Below are 18,890 nucleotides of genomic sequence, written 5' to 3' on the forward strand. Positions count from 1 at the left end.
GTGGTGCTGATGCTGGGATGATCATGGTGGTGCTGCTGCTGAGGTGATTATAGTGCCGATGTTGGGATGATCGTGGACGGTGATAATGGTGGTCACAACAGTAGGGCCACTAGAAATAATGCTCCCATGCTCTGTGACTCTAAATAAAGGACTTTATTTACATAAATTCTGTGATAGGTTTGGAAAGTGGATGGAGAAAAGGGAATCACTTGGCTCATAGAAACTGACGGGCAAAAGAATACAGAGAATGCTCAGCACAGTTCTTTGTGTAGAGCTTCCTCGTGTGCCTGTTGAGGTAACTCCTCTCCTTAGGCTAACAATGTTCTCCTGGTTGGAAGATTCTGGAATTTTGTTGACACTTTGTTTGACTTTTTCTTTTATTCTTCATTTTTGTCTTGTTTTTGTTTTTGTTTTTTTAAATCCTTAATCTATGTTCTGAGGGTGCAGAAATAAGGTCTGCGAGAAGAAGGGAAACTAGAAACAGTTCAAAAGTCATTTAAGCACCCACCTTCCTGAGACCTGGGTAACACTTCTTAGACCAGGCACGGGGCATGTGTGGAAGGCCTTCGAGGTGCAGCTCTCTTAGCAGACAGGCATGATTCCAGGAATCTGGCTGACCACAAAAAGAAGAGAGAGGCCAACAAATGGTTTCCATTATCGTTGTACAGTCCCCACCAGGGTTCACATGTGTGTTCTGGGCTTTCTCTTTTTTTCCTCCTTTCCTGGTTATGTTATAACTAAACAATGAAGCGATTGCCCATCTCTCTGGATTGCATAACATAACTAGTGACCAGACTAGAGTACAGCCTTCTCCAGAGAAATACTGGACAGGTAAAATAAGAGGCCTGGAACTAAGAAAGGGGTTGTTTTGTACAGCACCTGTGTACACTGTGAGGGCCAAACAAGGGCCTGTGTCCTAGTTCCCAGCAGTACCTGTCGGCTCCCAAACATGGCGTGCTCCTGAGTGCGTATCACCAGAGTGCACAAGATTCAGAAATTGTGGGTGGGGCCACATTTTATCTTCCAATATAATGTAAAAGAATGATTCCCTTTAGAGCAGTGTGTTAAGAGTTTTCCATTCTGTTCAATAAACATTTCCTAAATGCCTACCCCAGGACATCCCTGGGATAAAAATACACCTCAACTCTTAAGAAGTAGGCAATTCAACAGACACCAAAATTTATCCCAAGCCTTTAATGACTGTGACCCTGTGCAGGACTCTCTCTGGCGCTTTCTCCTGTGGCTCACTTTCCCTCTAAGGCAGCAATTACCCCAGGAGAAGATGTTCCTAACCTCACAGGCAAGTTCTGGCCATCACTCCAGGTCACCTTGTTCGGGGAGCTGCAGCCATGACGAAGCAGCTTCCTCCCACGGACTGGGGACGGAGCTGGAGAAAAAGGATCATTTCAAAAGCAAGTGTTTCTGTTTTTTACTCAGTGTCTCCTCGGCAGGTGACTGACTGCAGCGCACTGCCAGACAGCTGTGAATATCATTCTGCAATCTCTCAGTCCCACTGAGCATGCAGGTGGCCAGCCACTCCAGTCACAGCTAGAACACTAAGCCACAGTCCCCCTACCCCCTGCAGGAGAGGGCCAGATAGAGACCGAGAATGGACACTGCATCATTTCTCTTACACACCCAGTTCTGCCTGTACTGCTCCGCTCTGCTTTGGCCAAGTGTCAGTAATAATACTATAAAAAGACTGCATAAAATTCATTGGATTAACTAGATGTTGTACAGTGGGCTAAGTGTTATTTAGTTAATACTCTCCACTCAAGGTGGAAATGATATTTGCTGATTTTTTTTTTTTTGAGGAAGCACTGGAAGGAAAGCAGATTGGACACTCCCTCTCCCTCCCCTCTCTCTCTCTCTCTCTCTCTCTCTCTCTCTCTCTCTCTCTCTCACACACACACACACACACACACACACACACACACACAAACACTGAACTTAGCTACAAAAGGAGGTCTCCGGCCTCCTTTTGCAGCTAAGGCTTCAGGTTTATGTAGATGCTAAAGCAAGTTAGTTTCTATTTCTCTGAAACTTAACCATGTAAAACTAGATCTCTAGGAGCCACAAGTTGAGTGATATGTGTGTGTGTGTGTGTGTGTGTGTGTGTGTGTGTGTAGATAGTGTGGAAATCTGTCCTCTCTGGAATTTCTAATTACCCACAGTGTTCTGGGTCTCTGGGGACAGATGCACTCTGTGGCTCTTTTGTTAGTTCTGGAGAGAATTTCCTCAGCGGAGAGCCTTCCTGTTGTGCATATTGCTGTGGTCAAATAAACCCTAAAAAGAGAAACAAAAGAAGATGGGAAATATTCTAGAACATAAGTACATCAGAGTCAAGAGACCTCAACAGACAGCAGTTTTTCATCGCCCCTGATCTTGCTCCTGAGATATTGTGTTAGATGAGTCCTCTTAACATAGCTCATGGATGTACATCCAAGGGCCCTTCTCTAGTGTAAACCATTCGCAACTTGGGACTGAAGTGTTGAGGCCAGACACAGGAAGTGGCTGAAATGGCAGCCCACCCCCCACCCCCTCCCCCCAACACCAACAAACAAACCCGGGAATCAATTCTTCATTTCCAGCACTGTCTTAGCCTGGGGTAACTAGGGATCTTCATGTATGACATGCCCAGGCAATGCTGGCGGTTATCTACTTCATGCCTTGAGTTGGATTCTCTGGGTGTGAAGCCAGCAGACAAGCCAGGAAATGTCAGTGCAGAGGAGTGAGGGGTTTCAGAGGCGGCTGTCACTCCAGAGTTGTGAGGAGGTGGGCACTGTGATGTGCTTGGTCCCAGGCACTTGTGAGCCCTGTTTTCTTGAAATGGGATGACGAGGTGAGATGATCCTTAGAGTGAACCCACAGTACAACTTAAACAGAAATGTCCTCAGCATGGACACTTACCCACTAAGGCAGCCTTTTGCTAGAACCCATACAGCCAAGTCTCTGGCTCTCTGCTGTCCTTCCCTGACTGAAGGAAAGGCTGTCTGGCCTTCAGAAGCATCAGACAGCCCCGCCCCCTGTATCTCTTAAGCTGGGATCTTTCCAGGTCTTTCTAGAGCTATGGATATTTAGCTTAATTCCTGGAGTTACATCTGACTTGCATTAGAGAGTCATGTGTTGTAATGTTTCTTGCCCTACTGCTTGGAAAACATGCCACACACTGAGAGGAACAGGCTAGCTTGAGAAGAACTGAGGACGTGGGCCCCCATAAAGCAAATTGAATAAAGGGCCCCAGTCTAAGTTAACATTCGCTGGTACCATTTGTTCTCATTCACATCTTCCAGGTTGTCACCTGTGATCGATCGCCTGTGACCTGGAGACTGTTATTATTCAAAGTGAACTTTGACTCCAAGTGACCAGAGTCCCCTTTATTCCAAGTACTGCTGTCTGTATATAGTTAGAAGCATGGGACAGACCAGGCAAAGACCAAAAGCATAGTTGAAATAGATCTTTTTTTCTTGTGGTTTAAGGATCAGCCAGTTGGAACCAAAGAAATGTTTTCTTAAGGTTGCAGAGAAGTTTGCAAAACTATTGGATTGTTTTTGGCACTCAAACACAGATTATAGATATATCATTAGCATTACCAAGCCAATGAGCTGGTCTACATGGATTGCTATTTAGCAATCCATTCTTGTAAAGCTGTTCTTCCCTCACCTCCGTGTCTGCTTTGTGTATAGATAGCTTATCTACAGCTCTGATGTCCTTGTAATTAGCTGTGGCATTGCACATTACAGAGCTCTTGAATTACTGCAGTCAGGTAAACACCATGCTGGCTGTGGGCAGCTGCACACCATAGAAGGCCACCGACAGTTACAGCAAATGCTCTTTCATTCCGAAGCTGAAGGGCAGCCAACCACAATGGCTTCTCCTTTGATCTGCTTGGCTCTGGGAAAACACCATCAAGAGAGCATGTGTAATTTACTTCAACATCTCCCAACGAGCCGTAGGACCGATTCTCTTTAAGAAATGTGGCAAGACCCTTCAGAATTGTCAGCATCGGACCATTTGGTAGAATAATAGTTTTGCTGAACCTTTATGTCTTCCTAAGTCCTTGATGCCAGATGCACTATTTTCCTACTAGATCTGCCAAAAACACTAAATAGTTAAAAGACATCAAATCATCTCCAAGTGGGTCAAACTGAAATTTGTTTAAAAAAAAAAAAAAAACAACAACAAAAGAACTCTTAGTCAGCAAACCTTACAGTCATATTTCTTTCTAGAAAATGACTGATTAGGCTAAGAATTAGAAAAACAGACTGACAGCATAAAAGACCTCCAGCTCTTCTCCCTTTGTACATAGGCACAGCATAAGGAATGACAGGCGGGGGTAAAATTAAGAATGGCTATAGCAATGGAACTCACAATAGCAGTACCAAAACTCACTACACCCCAAGAACATGATCTCAATGCTAGAGCTGAAGTGAGATTTCCTCACTCAGAACTCCACCAGGGAGAGACAGAAGGAAGAGGGACGTAGCTTCCTGGAATCTTTGGACAATGTAAGTTGCTTTAGGGACTGGCTCGCCATTGCTTCATTGGAGCACATGACATGTAAGAGGTCCTTTAAGTCAACCGTCCCCAAATCTGAAGAAAAATAAAGTCAGCAAATATTCCTGAACTGTTTAGTATTAAGCCACCATCACTCCAACACTGAAGGATTTTTTTTTTAAAAGTGGCCTGACAAAGTCAAAAAGAAAGTCTCCTATTCACAGATGTCGCTTGTATCTAGACAGTGGGGGCTTGCAAATACAACCTCTCCCAGCCCCCCATATCTCCTTGTTTTTCATACTATGATTGCACCTGTATTTTATAGTTTCTAAGATATATTGATTTCTTGACAATGAATTTCTCTTAGTTGGCTCATCAAATGCACTGTCAAACTTCCTCCTCCTCCTGTGCAGAGTGACTTTGGAGCTGGCCTTATATTTGGATCTCCTGGGGAGCTTTTTGGAAACTCCTAGTGAACATGCTGTGCCTCAAGCCAGTGAAATTAGGCTCCCTGGAGGTGGGACACGGGCAGCATGGTGGGTATGTAAAGCTGGCTTGGTGAGTTGGCTATGTGGCCAGGGTTGAGAGTCCCTGCTGCAGAGGACCAGGGAGGGGGGAGGGGCAGTGGGAATCAGAGACCAGCTGGCTAGATAGAGTCTGCATATTCACACATGAAGGACTTACAGGGATGTCCACCGCTCCCCATGAATTTCCCACAGAAGCAAGTTCCTTGGGTTGTTGATCGGACTTGGGATAGTTGATTGAACTTTAACAGTTTGGCCAAAATACCTTTCAGATGTAATGAAAATAAATAGGGGTGGTGGGGGGGAGGTAGGGAGACAATGCTCAGAGAGCCAAACATCCAGCCTTATTTCCAGGATCTTCGGTAGAATCTTTCCATCCTCCAGTTCTAGCAGACTCTGGGCTAGTTGCTCATGGGTTCTAAGATGAGGGGTCCCATGGAAGGCAGGTAGGCAGTTCACAGCAGCAGGTCATCTCTGAGTTTGTCCTCTTTGACGTGGACCTCTCACTCTATAAGGAACATATTAGGCAGGGTTCTCTAGTGGAACAAGAGCAATAGAACATACATTGTAAAGAGAGATTTTGTTAGATTGGCTTGCACATAGGTGCCAGGTGACCCAACAGTGTCTATCTGCTTGTTGGAGAGGTAAAGAGCCCAGTAACCAAGTGCTCAGTCCATGAAGCTTACGTCTTCAGACCAGTCTCAAACCAGAAAGTGTGGAAGTTCCCTGGAGAACCAGTTATAGCATCTGTGTTAGTGTAAAGTCAGCAGAGGATGACACAGCTGTGCTAGACACACTTACCCTGAAGCAGAAAGGAAGGCAGGTCCTCTCCACTGCTGCTTCTTGGAACCTCTTTCTATCTGAGCCTCCCACACTGAGAACAGACCTTCTACCTCAATTAATCCTCTTCAGAAATCCCCTGCAGATGTGCACACAGGAACATCTCAGTCTCCTAGGTGACTTTCATCCAGTCCCTTGGAGATCGAGATAGTCAGCACAGAACCTTATTATTCTTAAACTTGGGTGATAAATAACAATGTAGTAAATACTAAATCCCAAGCTGTCTTGTTTCTAGTCCTCAGGATATCTACCCAGTACTTTGCATTATCAACAAGTTTTAAGAGGCTGCAGTACCACTACTGTAAGGCATCAAACCAGGCCTGACTTACAGAGGCACAGCAGATTTCAATAGAATTTCATTGTGTTCTATAAGAAGGACCGTAAGGTAGTCTATAAATGAGCTGGGTTCTATTTCCACACATTTATCAAGAGTATGAGAGCCATTGGACGTCTTTTTAAGTAATTATGAGAACAATTAGGGATTTAAAAATAGCTATCCATTTAGTTTGCTTGTCTCTGATGTATTTGCATTAGAAATTGGCAATATTTAAATTGGATTTAATTTTAGACCCTCAACTTTTCCTAGGACAAGACTAAAGCAGCACCACCTATAAAAATCAGTCAATATTTTTGGCAGAAAATTCTCTTTCCTGCAGCAAACGGCTGTGGCAGCACTGTACAAGAGGAGGCCAAGGGCAGGGGAAGATGTCGGAAGGAGTCTCTAATGTAGCCATCAGGCACCAGGATGGTACAGGCAGGAGACTGGTGCACACCAAGGTTGCCTGCGCAAGAGTCTATGGATATATAGCTAGGAAAGTTGTGGTTGTGTGGACTCTCTTCCACTGGGGAGGCAGGATGCAGGAAGTGGACCATGCTTACCCCACTCAGTCAGCAGGTGGGTGTCAGGCTCTAGGGAAGCCATGGGGGCACTACCGACACTGCTCAGGGGGTGGGAGTGCAGTCTTAGGTGCAGGACAGTCAGATCTGGCCTGGGGGTCCCCAGGCCTGCAAGGAGGCCGGGGCCATCTGCTTCTCAGGCTGTTGGGCACTCAGGCAACGCTGGAGCTGTGGAAGAGTTGACAATGAAATGGGGGCATGGGAATCTAGCCTGGGGCCGAGGGGGAAAAGAGGGACACTCTGGCTGAATCCCAAGGGGATGAGTCCTTGACTTGGCCTCAGCCATGGCTGGGAGCTCAGAGAGGTCTTCTACAAGAGAGATTAGACAGCAGCTCTATAGGTGAAGGACTTCACAGCCCCCCACAGTAGATCCCAGTGAAAAGAGGCAGTTCATGGTTTTAAGGCATTTATTGTCATGGCCGAAAGTGGATGAGTAAACTATACCCCACTTCTCAGGGCAGGTCTGAGGTTAAATACCTTTTCCAGGGAAGAGCGTTGGGGAAGGAGTACTTACTGGCTAAGTACTCCAGGTACCTCATTAAAATAGAGATTTGTTTTAAGGCCACATGACCACAGGGCATGTCCTCTACCTGTGGAGGGACTTGGAGCCTGATGGCCACTAATCTATGGAGGGCTGTGGGGGGCTGTAGCTACACGACAGTAGCCAGGTGCCTAGGAGCGGGGTGAAATGCCTTCTGTTCCTTCGGGTCACTGGGGTTTCAAGCATTAGCTCAACCAGGAACCAGGTTGCCTTTCAGTTAAGTCTACAGAGCTATGAACTAGGTATCTATAATTTATATTGGCAGCCTCTCTAATTCCAATCACTCGGCTTAGAAGACGTCTAATAGAGGAATATCTAGAATATTTACAGACAGTTACTTTTCCTTCTCCGGTTCTTCCATGGATTAAAGGTGAATGCTTATGGGGTATTGTGGAAAGCAAGTGGACAGGCTGCAGCGATGGTATCCCCACACTCACTCTCCCCTGCTGATATAAAGGCCTACCACATATGCCTTTCACTCCTGCCCACACTCCATGACACCTGCTGCCACAGGAAAAGGGGAGGGGGTCATGGGGGTCATGGGGGAGCAAGGAATGGCCAGATGAAGGGTTTGTGTGACTTGAAAACATATAGACAATAAGGACAAAGGTGTGATTCTTGAGCTTTCTTTACAGACTTTCTTCACAGACTTAGTCATCTGTCCATTCGTCCTTCAACATCACCATGACACTCTCCTGCTTAAAGCCCTCACTCCCTTCTTGCTGGCCCCAGGGATGCAACTGTGGCCCCTGGCTTCATTCTAAAGACCTGCTTGCTCTACCTCTTCAGCTCATCTCCCAGGTCTCTTCCTTCATGCTGGTTACTTTAACTTATCTATGCCCAGTGCTTTGGGATGCACTCTTCCTTCCATCTGGAATACTCTGTCCACCATTCCTTGTCATCAGCTTGAGGGCAGCTTTCTTGAGGTGCTCCTTACTGAGCACTCTGTCTGCATGGCCCCCGTACACTGGTGTCTCTCATCACACCATACCTGTTCTCTTTATGACATGAGCAGAGTCTGAAGTTATGTGCACTAGGCTGGGAGGTCCACAGTAGAGGTCGATACCTTGACTGTTTTATATACTGTTGTGCCTCCAACACCAAGAGTAGTGTTGGCTCAGGAAATGAATAAATGAAGCACCTACATGTATCTATCATGTTGACAGAATTAGTAGGAAAACAGTGGCTCTAAAAGCTTTAAGTTAAAGTATATTTTCCCCTCATCGTGTCATCTCCATAACTTCCAATTCCTGAAATTCGATTTTTAGTGTAGTGCCCCAAGACCCCTATCCTGGTATGGCAAGAGGTCCAAGAGATGAGTCAAGTCGTTTGTCCCATCCCCACTGCTTGTCTTGTTTTCCATCATAGAATTGGCTTGTTGGAATTGTCAGGACTTTGTATTTGTAGTACTGCATCACCAAGGCTGGGTGGAGTTAGGGCTACTACATCTGCTCTCTGGCAGTGTGCAAAATAATTTTCATTTTCTTTTAGGTACCAGTGGAGCATAACTCCACTGTCGGTCTGGAAATCACTACACTAGGTACAGTCCTACTGTGGACCGTGTACAGGTTGAAACTAGTAAAGGCAAGAACCATTGCAGGGCCATGCAAGACCTGAGTTCTGCAAGACCAGAGCTACATAAGCCTAAAACCCTGGAAATCTTGGCAACTGGACTCTGCTGCCTTCCTGGGCCTTAATGTTGCTAAAATAATAGAACGTGAAAATAGTGCTTGCCTTGTTGGGACATTCCTTCCTCTCTGCCTAGGGCTCAGGTGTCCACCCATCTGCTAGGGAATGATGGTAACCCTTGTCTAACGTCAGCTCTCCTTCACAGAGTTTTGGCCTGTGGTCGTGCAGTCCAGGGGGCTGGATGGCATGCTGGACCCAAGCTCACCTCAGTGTCTGGGCCCAATAAAGGTTTTGCCAAGGACCCAGCTTTCTATCCTGGCCGCTGTGAGGTAAGTGCCTGTGGGACAGCTGCCTTCCTGGGGTGTCTAGCTCTATAGCCACTAGACTTGGAAGCTCCCAGTGACACACAGCTGGGAAGACTCTGAAGGTTCTGGAAAGGGAGTCGGACCTGATGGATCAGTAAGGGCCAAAGCTCTTAGTGGCACTGCAAATGGGGCTTATCCAAAGAGTTCCTTTTGCTCTGTAGCTTCTAGGGACACATTAAAAATCACATGACCCAAGACCTTGAGTAGACAGACGGCAACAGACAGACACTCCACACTCCTCAGAGCAGCCTGAGCAGGTGTCCTTGTAAGGGAGAAAGTCTATGGTCATTCTTGGAGCCTGAGTAGAAGAAAGAGTAGGGAAAAGTTCCATATCTGGACACTGGCAGGCCAGTCTCTAAGTTCTACTTTACTCAGTGTCAAGGACCAAGTGATTTAATGTCTGTGGCCTCTGTTCCCTAAACCATCAAATGGGATGCGATGAGCACAGCCTTGTCCCAGGCGGTTATGATGACTGATAAGACATAAGGTGTGACTCTGGGACTCAACAGCACATTCTGCTCCTGTGCCCATAGCTCACATACCTGTTCTGAAGAACAGCAGCTAAGTAGAGGGTCTAGAACCTTCTAGACTCTCTGGCCACATGTCACCATCATGGGCATCTTATGTACTTTTTGATCAAGACAAACTTGGATCTGTATCCTAGATGTCTTTGTGATAATCAAAAAACTGAGATGTTGGGCATAAAAGCGATCAACCATCAGTGTGTTCCTTTGGGTATGGGTGTATGCTACCATGTAGGCAAAACTCACACTCTGAGAATTTCATTTGGATGTTGGAGTGATTATGTGCATCTCAGGATACACTGCCAATCACAGAGTACAGAGGCTGAGCAACAGAGTGGTCCTGGCACACACTAGCCATATTACCCCAACTTATTCAGCCCTTTTAAGGCTGATATATTAACTCTCAAAGTGTGCCCCCAGGTCATCAGCATCAGTGTCACTGTCACTTGTGTGACATAGTTCTTCTACTGCCAGCCCTAAGCCTAGAGAATCAACAGTTCTACAAGTAGACAAAACTGCCCAGCTTAACAGATCTCTAGGTGCATCTGATACCTGGAAGACTTCAGCCTCTGATGTCACTTCCAAGCTGTGCCTCCTCCTGAGTCTTGGGTAGGACAGAAGAAACTCTGTTCTGTCACCACACACTTGTGTTCATCCCAGGACACCTCAGGGATCCCTCCCAAGGGAGTTAAGGAGCCCTTGAATTCCTTTTATACTCCTTGTAGGCTCTAGCAAAATTCTTGTGTCTTAAAATGGAAATCAGCAGCCACCTTACACTTAGAATGGAGGCCAAGTTGAAACCAAAATGTGACCCTCTTGACCCCCTGTCAGATTGCAACCAGTGAGGTGGAGGAGGCTGGATTTTCTTGGTCACAAGAATTGTCTCTATGGCCAACAATCGATGACCCAGGTTCACAGATCTGATCTCTAGCCCGAGAACTGTGACTAGCTCTTACCATCTCTCTGTAAGATAGAGATTTATCTTCTTCCCTTCTATGAGGCACTTCTGCAGGCCTAGCTGGTAGGCCTCTTAGCAACTTAAGACAAGGACTAGTTAGCTCTGGCTGGCAACTTCATCACCTAGTCAGATAGGGCCAGACCTGTGTAAAGATTATTCACTGATACAGGAACATCTCCTACTCTGCAGGTAAATGTTGGTAATCCACAGAACACTCTGATAGCCAGGGAAAGAGTCCTGATGGAGGCTGGGGCAAAGCTATCCCAAGAACAGGCTTTTCTCTTTCCCAGTCACTTAACTTCCATTTTGGATAGAAGCATGACAAAACCAAGACCATTTATACCTGAAATGGAATGTGTTCCTTCATGTGAGCCCTAGCTTCTCTCCCCAGATAAATTTCTCACTCAGACATGTGCCATAATGCTACACAGAGGGCTGCCACCTGCTCAGGACACAGACTTTAAAGGTTCACTATAAATAAAGCAACCCCTCCCTGGCTCACTTCATCCAAGGAGAGAATGCTCTTTGGTCTTAGTGCATTGTATAACCGGAATGGAAAACAGTGTGGATTACTTCCTCTTTTTCTGTACTTTCCAATAACTATGAGGCTCTTCTAATAATTTTAAAGAGTTTGGGAATACACCATTATGAATAGATCAGTATGGTTCTCCCAAATTACATTTTAATCAAAAACTGAAGGGACAACTCTTAATGAACTATCTGTCCATAATGCAAGTCTCCGTGGCCTCCGAATGGCTGCGGATACCATGTGCTGACCCAACAGCAAACCCACAGACAGTGTTAAGAGTGTAAATCATTGTGGAGTCTGGTGTGTAGAGTGAGGATGTGCTATACAGGGTAGAAAACTTTATAATTCCATAAAATAAGAAAGTCAGAGTCTGTAGATGCCTTAAATATCAGCCCCCGGGTGGAGCAGGCAAGGGACTCAGAAGGAAAGAGGGGCCTCCACATGCAGTGCTCTTGAGGTGGAGCTGTCACAGGAGGCAACAACGCAGCAGACAGCTTTGTCCTATGTGGAGCTCTTGCCCTCCATCAGAGAGGATAAGAGAGTACACCTGCCATAAGACAGGTGTACCAGGGAGGATTTCTCTGCCTAGAGCCTGTGGGTTGCCTACCCTTTGGGGGTCAAATGACCCTTTCACTGGGGTTGCCTAAGACCATGGGAAAACACAAGTATTTATATTATGATTCATAACAGTAGCAAAATTACAGCTATGAAGTAGCAATAAAAATAATGTTATGATTGGGGGAGTCACTACAATATAAGGAACTGAACTGTGGCATTAAGAAGATTGAGAACCACTGGCATAGAGTCAGAAGTTATTGGAGTGATGCCGTTGAAGTTAGAGGTTGGGAGACAACAGGATGGCTTCTGACGGTAGATAGAGCAGAAAGGGGACAGGGAGCACAGGGGAAGCATACCAGGAAGAAAGAGCCCACAGCAAGGGCAGCGGTGGCTAAGCACAGGGAGCTGTGCCAAGAGCTCGTGCGTGTGGAATGAAGAAATTTGAGGTAAAGTGGAAGGAGGTGGGGCAGTTGCCAGGCTGAGTGAGGCAAAGACAAGGCTCCCCATTGGCTTCTTTGATTGAGTTCTTGAGGTCAGAAGCTTAATGGGGGAAGTCAGGGGAGAAGACACTGGAGGAAGGTCCAGAGCATCAGTTGGAATGGAGTCCCACCATCTGAACCCGAAACACAGAAGTGAGGCTGGAAAGGAAGTTACAGCTCCAAGGAGTGCTACTTCAGCAGAACTCGAGAGACAACATAGAGAGGTCTGGATGACGGACAGGGATCAGAGGCCAGGATGAGCGGCGACGTGCAGCTGGTGACTGAACACATAATGGTCCTAGTAATGGGAAAGCAAAATGTGAAGACACCATTGAGGAGAATGAGAAACAGGAGCAATGGAGTGAGTGACTGTGCAACTGTTTGAGGGAAGAAACCAGGCGGTCCAACATCCGGCTGCTACTACTGATCCAGAAGATGGAAGTGGGATGAGGGTGGAATTGAACATGAAGGTTTTGTTCAGTGATGTCTTGCACTGAGACTGCCAATATCCACAGAGAGATGCCCTCAGGAAGCAGGAGGTCCAGAGGGTGCTCCAAGGCAGCAGGTGGGCCAGGGATGGAGCTATGAGAGTCAGCAGGCTGCTCCAAAGAAGATGGACTTCCCCAGAGGAGCTTCCAGGACGAGACAATGGGAAACAGCAAGGCAGGCTTTGTTTCCATTGAAACCCTAAACTCTGGTCAATTTTCCTTCAGTTCCTGATCCAGTTCTAACAGGTGTTACCAATTTGGGTATAAAGGTATGAACTTCAGTTCTGTGTCTTCTGCCTTAATGCACCTGATGAAAGATAATGCATGCCGAGAAGAAAGGCGTGGAACAAGAAAAGGAACAGACATAAAAGGCTGGATGAGCTGCCAAAAGGATGATCAATCCTCCAAGGGTTGGCAAGACAATTATCAGCAAGACTTTTAGCCATCAGATCTGGGAGGGGGAATCAAAAACTCAGGTACTGACTGCCTCCTCCTCTGCACGGGTGGCTGGAGAAGTGACAAAAACATTCCTTGAAGAGCAAAGAATGTGGTTGTTTTTTTGTTTTTTGTTTTTTTTTTTTTTCTTGGATCGCATCAAGAAGAATAGTACTATATGGGATTCACTGGTTGAATGCCGATGGGAAGGCACTGTGAAGCCTTGGGAACAGTCAAAAGGACCCACGACTATACTAGAAAGCAAAGAGTGGGCTTCTCTGAAACCTCCATTCAATCTTTTCCTCATTCTCCATTTATTTCTTGAGGAGCTATAACATTTCAGACACTGTATATGGCCATGCAGTGATTGAATGAAATGAAAGTCACATGGCTTCTAAAGTACCATCTGGGAGGGAGACAGGCATGAGAATGATTACCCACATCACCTGGTGAAGGAAATGCACAAGATAGATGGCCCCATACTGATGGAGGAGGCTGCCACCCAGGCAGATTAGACAAGGCTATGCCCTCTAGGACCACACATGCAGAAGGTGGACAAAGATACAGGCTTTATAGAAGTCTGAGAGAGGAAGAACAATATGCTCTGAAAACCCATGGATGGAGGGGCCCCAGAGAAAGGACAGCATCCATAGAAGTAAAGAAGAAAAAGTCTTTATCTTAATAGAGATGCGATAACTCAGAATCAACACATGCTTAATCCAAATATTCAGCTGGAAAATCATGTTTACTGCTCACAAGAAAACTAAGGTGCAGTCAATTAAATGGCTTTCAAATGCTGACAAATACCTGAACTGGATATCCGAAGTTTTCTCAGATCCAAATATATAGATATAGACATACAGACATACAGACATGTAGACATACAGACATATAGACATATAAATATGGATATATATTCAGCAGGAAAGAATACACATGCATGCATTCAGACACATGCACACAACACATAGAAAGACAAAGACAGGTAGACAGATGGAGCACTTACTTATGTTAGAGTTATTAGAGAAAGCTTCAAGGATTAGGAAATATCCAAAATAGGCTGAAACAATATGGGGGGAGGCAAAATGATCCATCAGCACAGGAGATGAGAGAAAAGATGAGTTGGGGGCTTGGGAAACACTATGGGAGACCCCTCTGAGCCAGCCATCATCTGCAGAAGCTTCACAAAGGAGGTGGCCTTTGATCCAAACCTGCAGGTGTGAGCTGGTGCTCGGTATGGGTAGGACCATGGTCCCCAGAACAGAGCTGACTCTAGCATCACTCGGGGTGAGCTTGGTCAAGCCTGATATTTGCTCTATACTCACCTCCAAGCAATAAAAAGAAAATACCTGTTCAAAACTCGAAGAGAGACGAGGGAAGGAGGGAAGACGCACACGCTGACTTGGTAAGGGGTGTTTGGATTATCTTTCTGGCCTAGCTTCTGCCTGTAGGTTGGTTCCTTGTGGATTGGCCTCATGAAAGAAAGATGGCAGTTCCTAACTAGAATGCCCCCACCACCACCACCACCAGAACTTTCAGTTGCTTGTGGTGCTTTGTGGATTTATTTCAAGAACGCTTAGTCTCCAGGCTCAGAGCCACTGAGTGAAGGAAAAAACTTCAGTGCTGATGCTCCAGGCCACACTAGCTGCAATGCCTTCCAGAACCTTCCCAAGGGAATCACATTCAGGGTGCAGGCACCATCACCATCCAGCCGTTCAAGCTGGCAGTCAGAGAGCCCAAAGGGTTCTGTGAGTGAGACCAGGACCCTGTTGCTTCCCAGAACAGAGTGACCACACAACCTGCTCCAGATAATTCCAGTGATCCAAGTGTGATTGCTGCCCGTACTCTCCTCTCACAAGTATTCGACTTTGGGTGTTGAATCCGGGCTCTCTACCCATAGCCTACCAATGAAGCCTCCTGGTATCCTCTTGGGAGAACCCTGTGAGGGAGCCTGACACCTTCCCGATAAGGCTTAGCACCACTCCCCAGTGTAACTTAGGTAACCTCTACCTTTTTTATTCCAGGTGCATACCGTAATGTCCATGTTGTTCTACACTCTGATCACAGCGTTTTTGATCGGCGTACAGGCAGAACCGTACACAAATAGCAATGTCCCAGAAGGAGACTCTGTCCCCGAAGCCCACTGGACTAAACTTCAGCATTCCCTTGACACAGCCCTCCGCAGAGCTCGCAGTGCTCCTGCTGCACCAATAGCTGCCCGCGTGACAGGGCAGACCCGCAACATCACTGTGGACCCCAGACTGTTTAAGAAACGGAGACTCCGCTCACCCCGTGTGCTGTTCAGCACCCAGCCTCCACCCACCTCTTCGGACACTCTGGATCTAGACTTCCAGGCCCATGGTACAATCCCTTTCAACAGGACTCACCGGAGCAAGCGCTCATCCACCCACCCAGTTTTCCACATGGGGGAGTTCTCAGTGTGTGACAGTGTCAGTGTGTGGGTTGGAGATAAGACCACAGCCACGGACATCAAGGGCAAGGAGGTGACAGTGCTGGGCGAGGTGAACATTAACAACAATGTATTCAAACAGTACTTTTTTGAGACCAAGTGCCGAGCTGCCAATCCTGTTGAGAGTGGGTGCCGGGGCATCGACTCCAAACACTGGAACTCATACTGCACCACGACTCACACCTTCGTCAAGGCGTTGACAACAGATGAGAAGCAGGCTGCCTGGAGGTTCATCCGGATAGACACAGCCTGTGTGTGTGTGCTCAGCAGGAAGGCTACAAGAAGAGGCTGACTTACCTGCAGCCCCCTTCCCCACCTGCCCCCTCCACACTCTCCTGGGCCCCTCCCTACCTCAGCCTGTAAATTATTTTAAATTATAAGGACTGCATGATAATTTATCGTTTATACAACTCTAAAGACATTATTTATTAAATTTTCAAAGCATCCTGAGTACCGACACTTGAGTCCTTTCTCTCAGTAAGAACCCACAAGGTTTGAGAGAGTGTGGAAATGAACTGGCCCCATCACTCCTGGCACCATAGCCCATCTGAAACCTTTATTCCCAGCCAGCCCTGCTCCGGGGCTAACTAGTTTCAGACACTGCTCTGCACCCACCCAGCATGATTAGCGAGGGAAGTCAGCCTGCAGGCTCTGGTCTACATTCCAGAGCCAGGTCTACCAAATCCTTGGATTATCTGCTAAGCATGGATCCATGAGCTTTGATTACCTCACTTGAGGAGAGAAGAGTGGTTGAGACTGGGCAGAAAGCAGGTTGCTATGTACACAGGCAGCCTCCCACCTCTGGGAGACCGAGGCTGGTCCTCGAGGATACTGGGAACTCCCAGTGTGCATAAGTAGAGGTTTCACGGGTCTTCTGGCTTCAGTCAGTTGGATGGGCAGTCTGAAGGAGTTGTAACGAAATCATCTCCTGAGGCCCGTCATGACAGATCTGATTTCATGTTAAGATTGCCTTAGCTCAGATGGCTGCTTCTCTACTCTTCCCCTGTGGCTGCCTGCAGAAAGATTTCACTACCCCCAAGAAACCAGTAGGGCTTCCAAACCTCTTGCCACCCACGCACTGGAACAGCTCTAGTAGCAACTATCGGTGGCCCTAGCGACCCAGCATTGGCTTCAGAGTAGAAAGGCCAGAGGCCAGTCAGAAAAGAACTTCTGAAGGTTTTTTATTCTTACTTAGATGATTTCCACAAGAAACCAGAGCTGGCTGGGACAAGACCTATAGAGATCAGAGAGCCGAGGTAGGACAGGTATAGTAAGACCAACACAAGCTCTGGAAGATGGAGAGGGGAGAGCCCAAGTCAGTATGACATAGATGCTTTCTGTTCATAGGGGTGTGTGTGTGTGTGTGTGTGTGTGTGTGTGTGTGTGTGTGTATGCACACACACCTGCACACACTTACTGTCTATCCTTTACCAAAGCCCTTTCCTCCTAGACAGCCAGTTCCCTGTGTAGTTTTGGAGAAGGGGTAATTTTTTTTTTTTTAATGTGCTCATGCCCACTGTCTCCAGAGCAATAAAGACAACAGAGAGACTGCGGGATCCTCCCTGGAGCAGGGCATGACCAGCCCTACATAGTCAAAGTCCCCACACCCTTCATCTTGTTTATTTGTTTACTGTTTTTCCCTCAAGCCACAATTTTCCCCCTAGAATAGAAAACCTCACAGGGAGATTTTGTCCACACCTCTCCTCCAAGGATAACAATGCCTACTCTGTTTTTCAAAAAACATCCCAAATTGTCCATCAGCTAAAAAAGGAACTGGTTTCATTCAATTCCTATGTACACCTCCCTGTCCTGACCCACCCTAACCCTCACCCAAATGGGGCAAATAGGAAACTGAGAGACTGCAGTGAGAACCATTCGATTAGGGTAAAAGCCTGATGAAGGATGGTGATGGCCTTTCCTATCAGGGCTACTGCAACTGCAATAGAGAGCTATGCTCAAGAAACACTAACCAGAACATTCTGTGCTGAGATGCTGGGTCAGATAAAGGGAGCTCTCCCCCTGGCCTGCGTCTGTGGGTTTTGCAGGGCTCCAGTTCCATGGCCTCAAAAGCCCCAGGCCCCTCTCATGAACAGAATATGAAGTCATTCTCTTAGGAGGCAGACCTGCTAAGTCCGGGATGTGAGGAGAGTAATGGTGAGGGAGACAATTCTGGAAACATCTAGGCAGAGAAGCGGTGCCTCAGAGTGGCTATACCACCAAAGCCATGCCGGGAGAACTGTGCCCAGTGCTGCCAGACTCTTGGGAATATCTGAAAAATTGTCATTGGCTCTCTTTGGCCAGCTTACAGAACTGACTCAGCATCCAGATCTCTGACGGAAACCGGTTGAGGACACCCCATCTCCACAAGAGAAATTCTATAGTTACCCGTAGAAACGGGCCTCCTGTACTAACACCCCTACTGCTCCCCCGAAGGGAAACAGTGCTTTAGTAGTCCCTAGAATCAGGGTGTGAAAGCTAATGTGTTCACACAGTGTGAGGGGCTATCAGTTTGGCTGAAGAGAGTGTACGCTGTCAAAACCAAGCCCCAACCCTGGTCTTTCCGCAGCTTGAACTCTTCCCTATGTGGAGGTGAGCACCAGCCAGCAGGCCTACCCTGGCTTTCCCTCAGAGTCCACTGCATGATGAGGGTCCCAACTACTTGAGCATGAGGAAAAGCCAGCTCCAAATCTCCCACTGTGTTCAGAGAGATGCAGCAACCCACCCCATGCTCTTCCCTCCATTTCTGTGTCTTCCTATGATTTTCCACCTCTGTTTCCCTCTTCTCTTCAGTGGCCTCTGCCATCTGAAGGTATCCTCCAACCTGCCACAGAAAACTAACACAAACCCACCACCCTCCCCACCAGCCCAGCCCAGCCAGCCGCTCTCCCAGATCCATTTCCTCTGACTCCTGGTTCCGGGAACAGATAGCACTGGGTGATCTGATTCTGGGTTAGAGTCCCAGTTTGTCCCTTGGGCTTCCCCACCTCCAGTTGGACCACCGGCATCTCCCCGAGGAGGCTGCACTCCTAACTCAAGGCAGAGTTAGATGCAGGTTTTCAGCACCACCAAATAGCTCAGCTTGCTACTGTGGACCCCAAGAGTGATCCCAAAATTTAAACACTATGAGGGGAGTACAGGACAGAGGGCAGGCTCTGC

General features: G+C 47.0%; 1 protein-coding gene across 1 annotated transcript; it reads left to right on the plus strand.

Moving 5' to 3' along the window:
* The first annotated feature begins 4,915 nt into the window (after positions 1-4,915).
* Ngf (nerve growth factor) lies at positions 4,916-16,183 on the plus strand. The gene is made up of 3 exons (XM_021196666.1): positions 4,916-5,037; positions 9,134-9,257; positions 15,289-16,183. The coding sequence occupies exons 1-3, from the start codon at positions 4,976-4,978 to the stop codon at positions 16,024-16,026; spliced, it is 924 nt and encodes a 307-aa protein (XP_021052325.1). The 5' UTR covers positions 4,916-4,975; the 3' UTR covers positions 16,027-16,183.
* The last annotated feature ends 2,707 nt before the right edge of the window (positions 16,184-18,890 follow it).

Source organism: Mus pahari, chromosome 4, assembly GCF_900095145.1.
Source record: "Mus pahari chromosome 4, PAHARI_EIJ_v1.1, whole genome shotgun sequence".
Classification (NCBI taxonomy): Eukaryota; Metazoa; Chordata; class Mammalia; order Rodentia; family Muridae; genus Mus; species Mus pahari.

What these genes read in the sequence shown, in the direction of transcription:
- Ngf (XM_021196666.1), top strand. Translation starts at nt 4,976, where the DNA reads ATGCTGTGCCTCAAGCCAGTGAAATTAGGCTCCCTGGAGGTGGGACAC. An exon ending in GGACACGGGCAGCATGGTGG is followed by an intron (nt 5,038 to 9,133) that starts GTATGTAAAGCT and finishes TCTCCTTCACAG; the next exon opens with AGTTTTGGCCTGTGGTCGTG. An exon ending in TCTATCCTGGCCGCTGTGAG is followed by an intron (nt 9,258 to 15,288) that starts GTAAGTGCCTGT and finishes TTTTTATTCCAG; the next exon opens with GTGCATACCGTAATGTCCAT.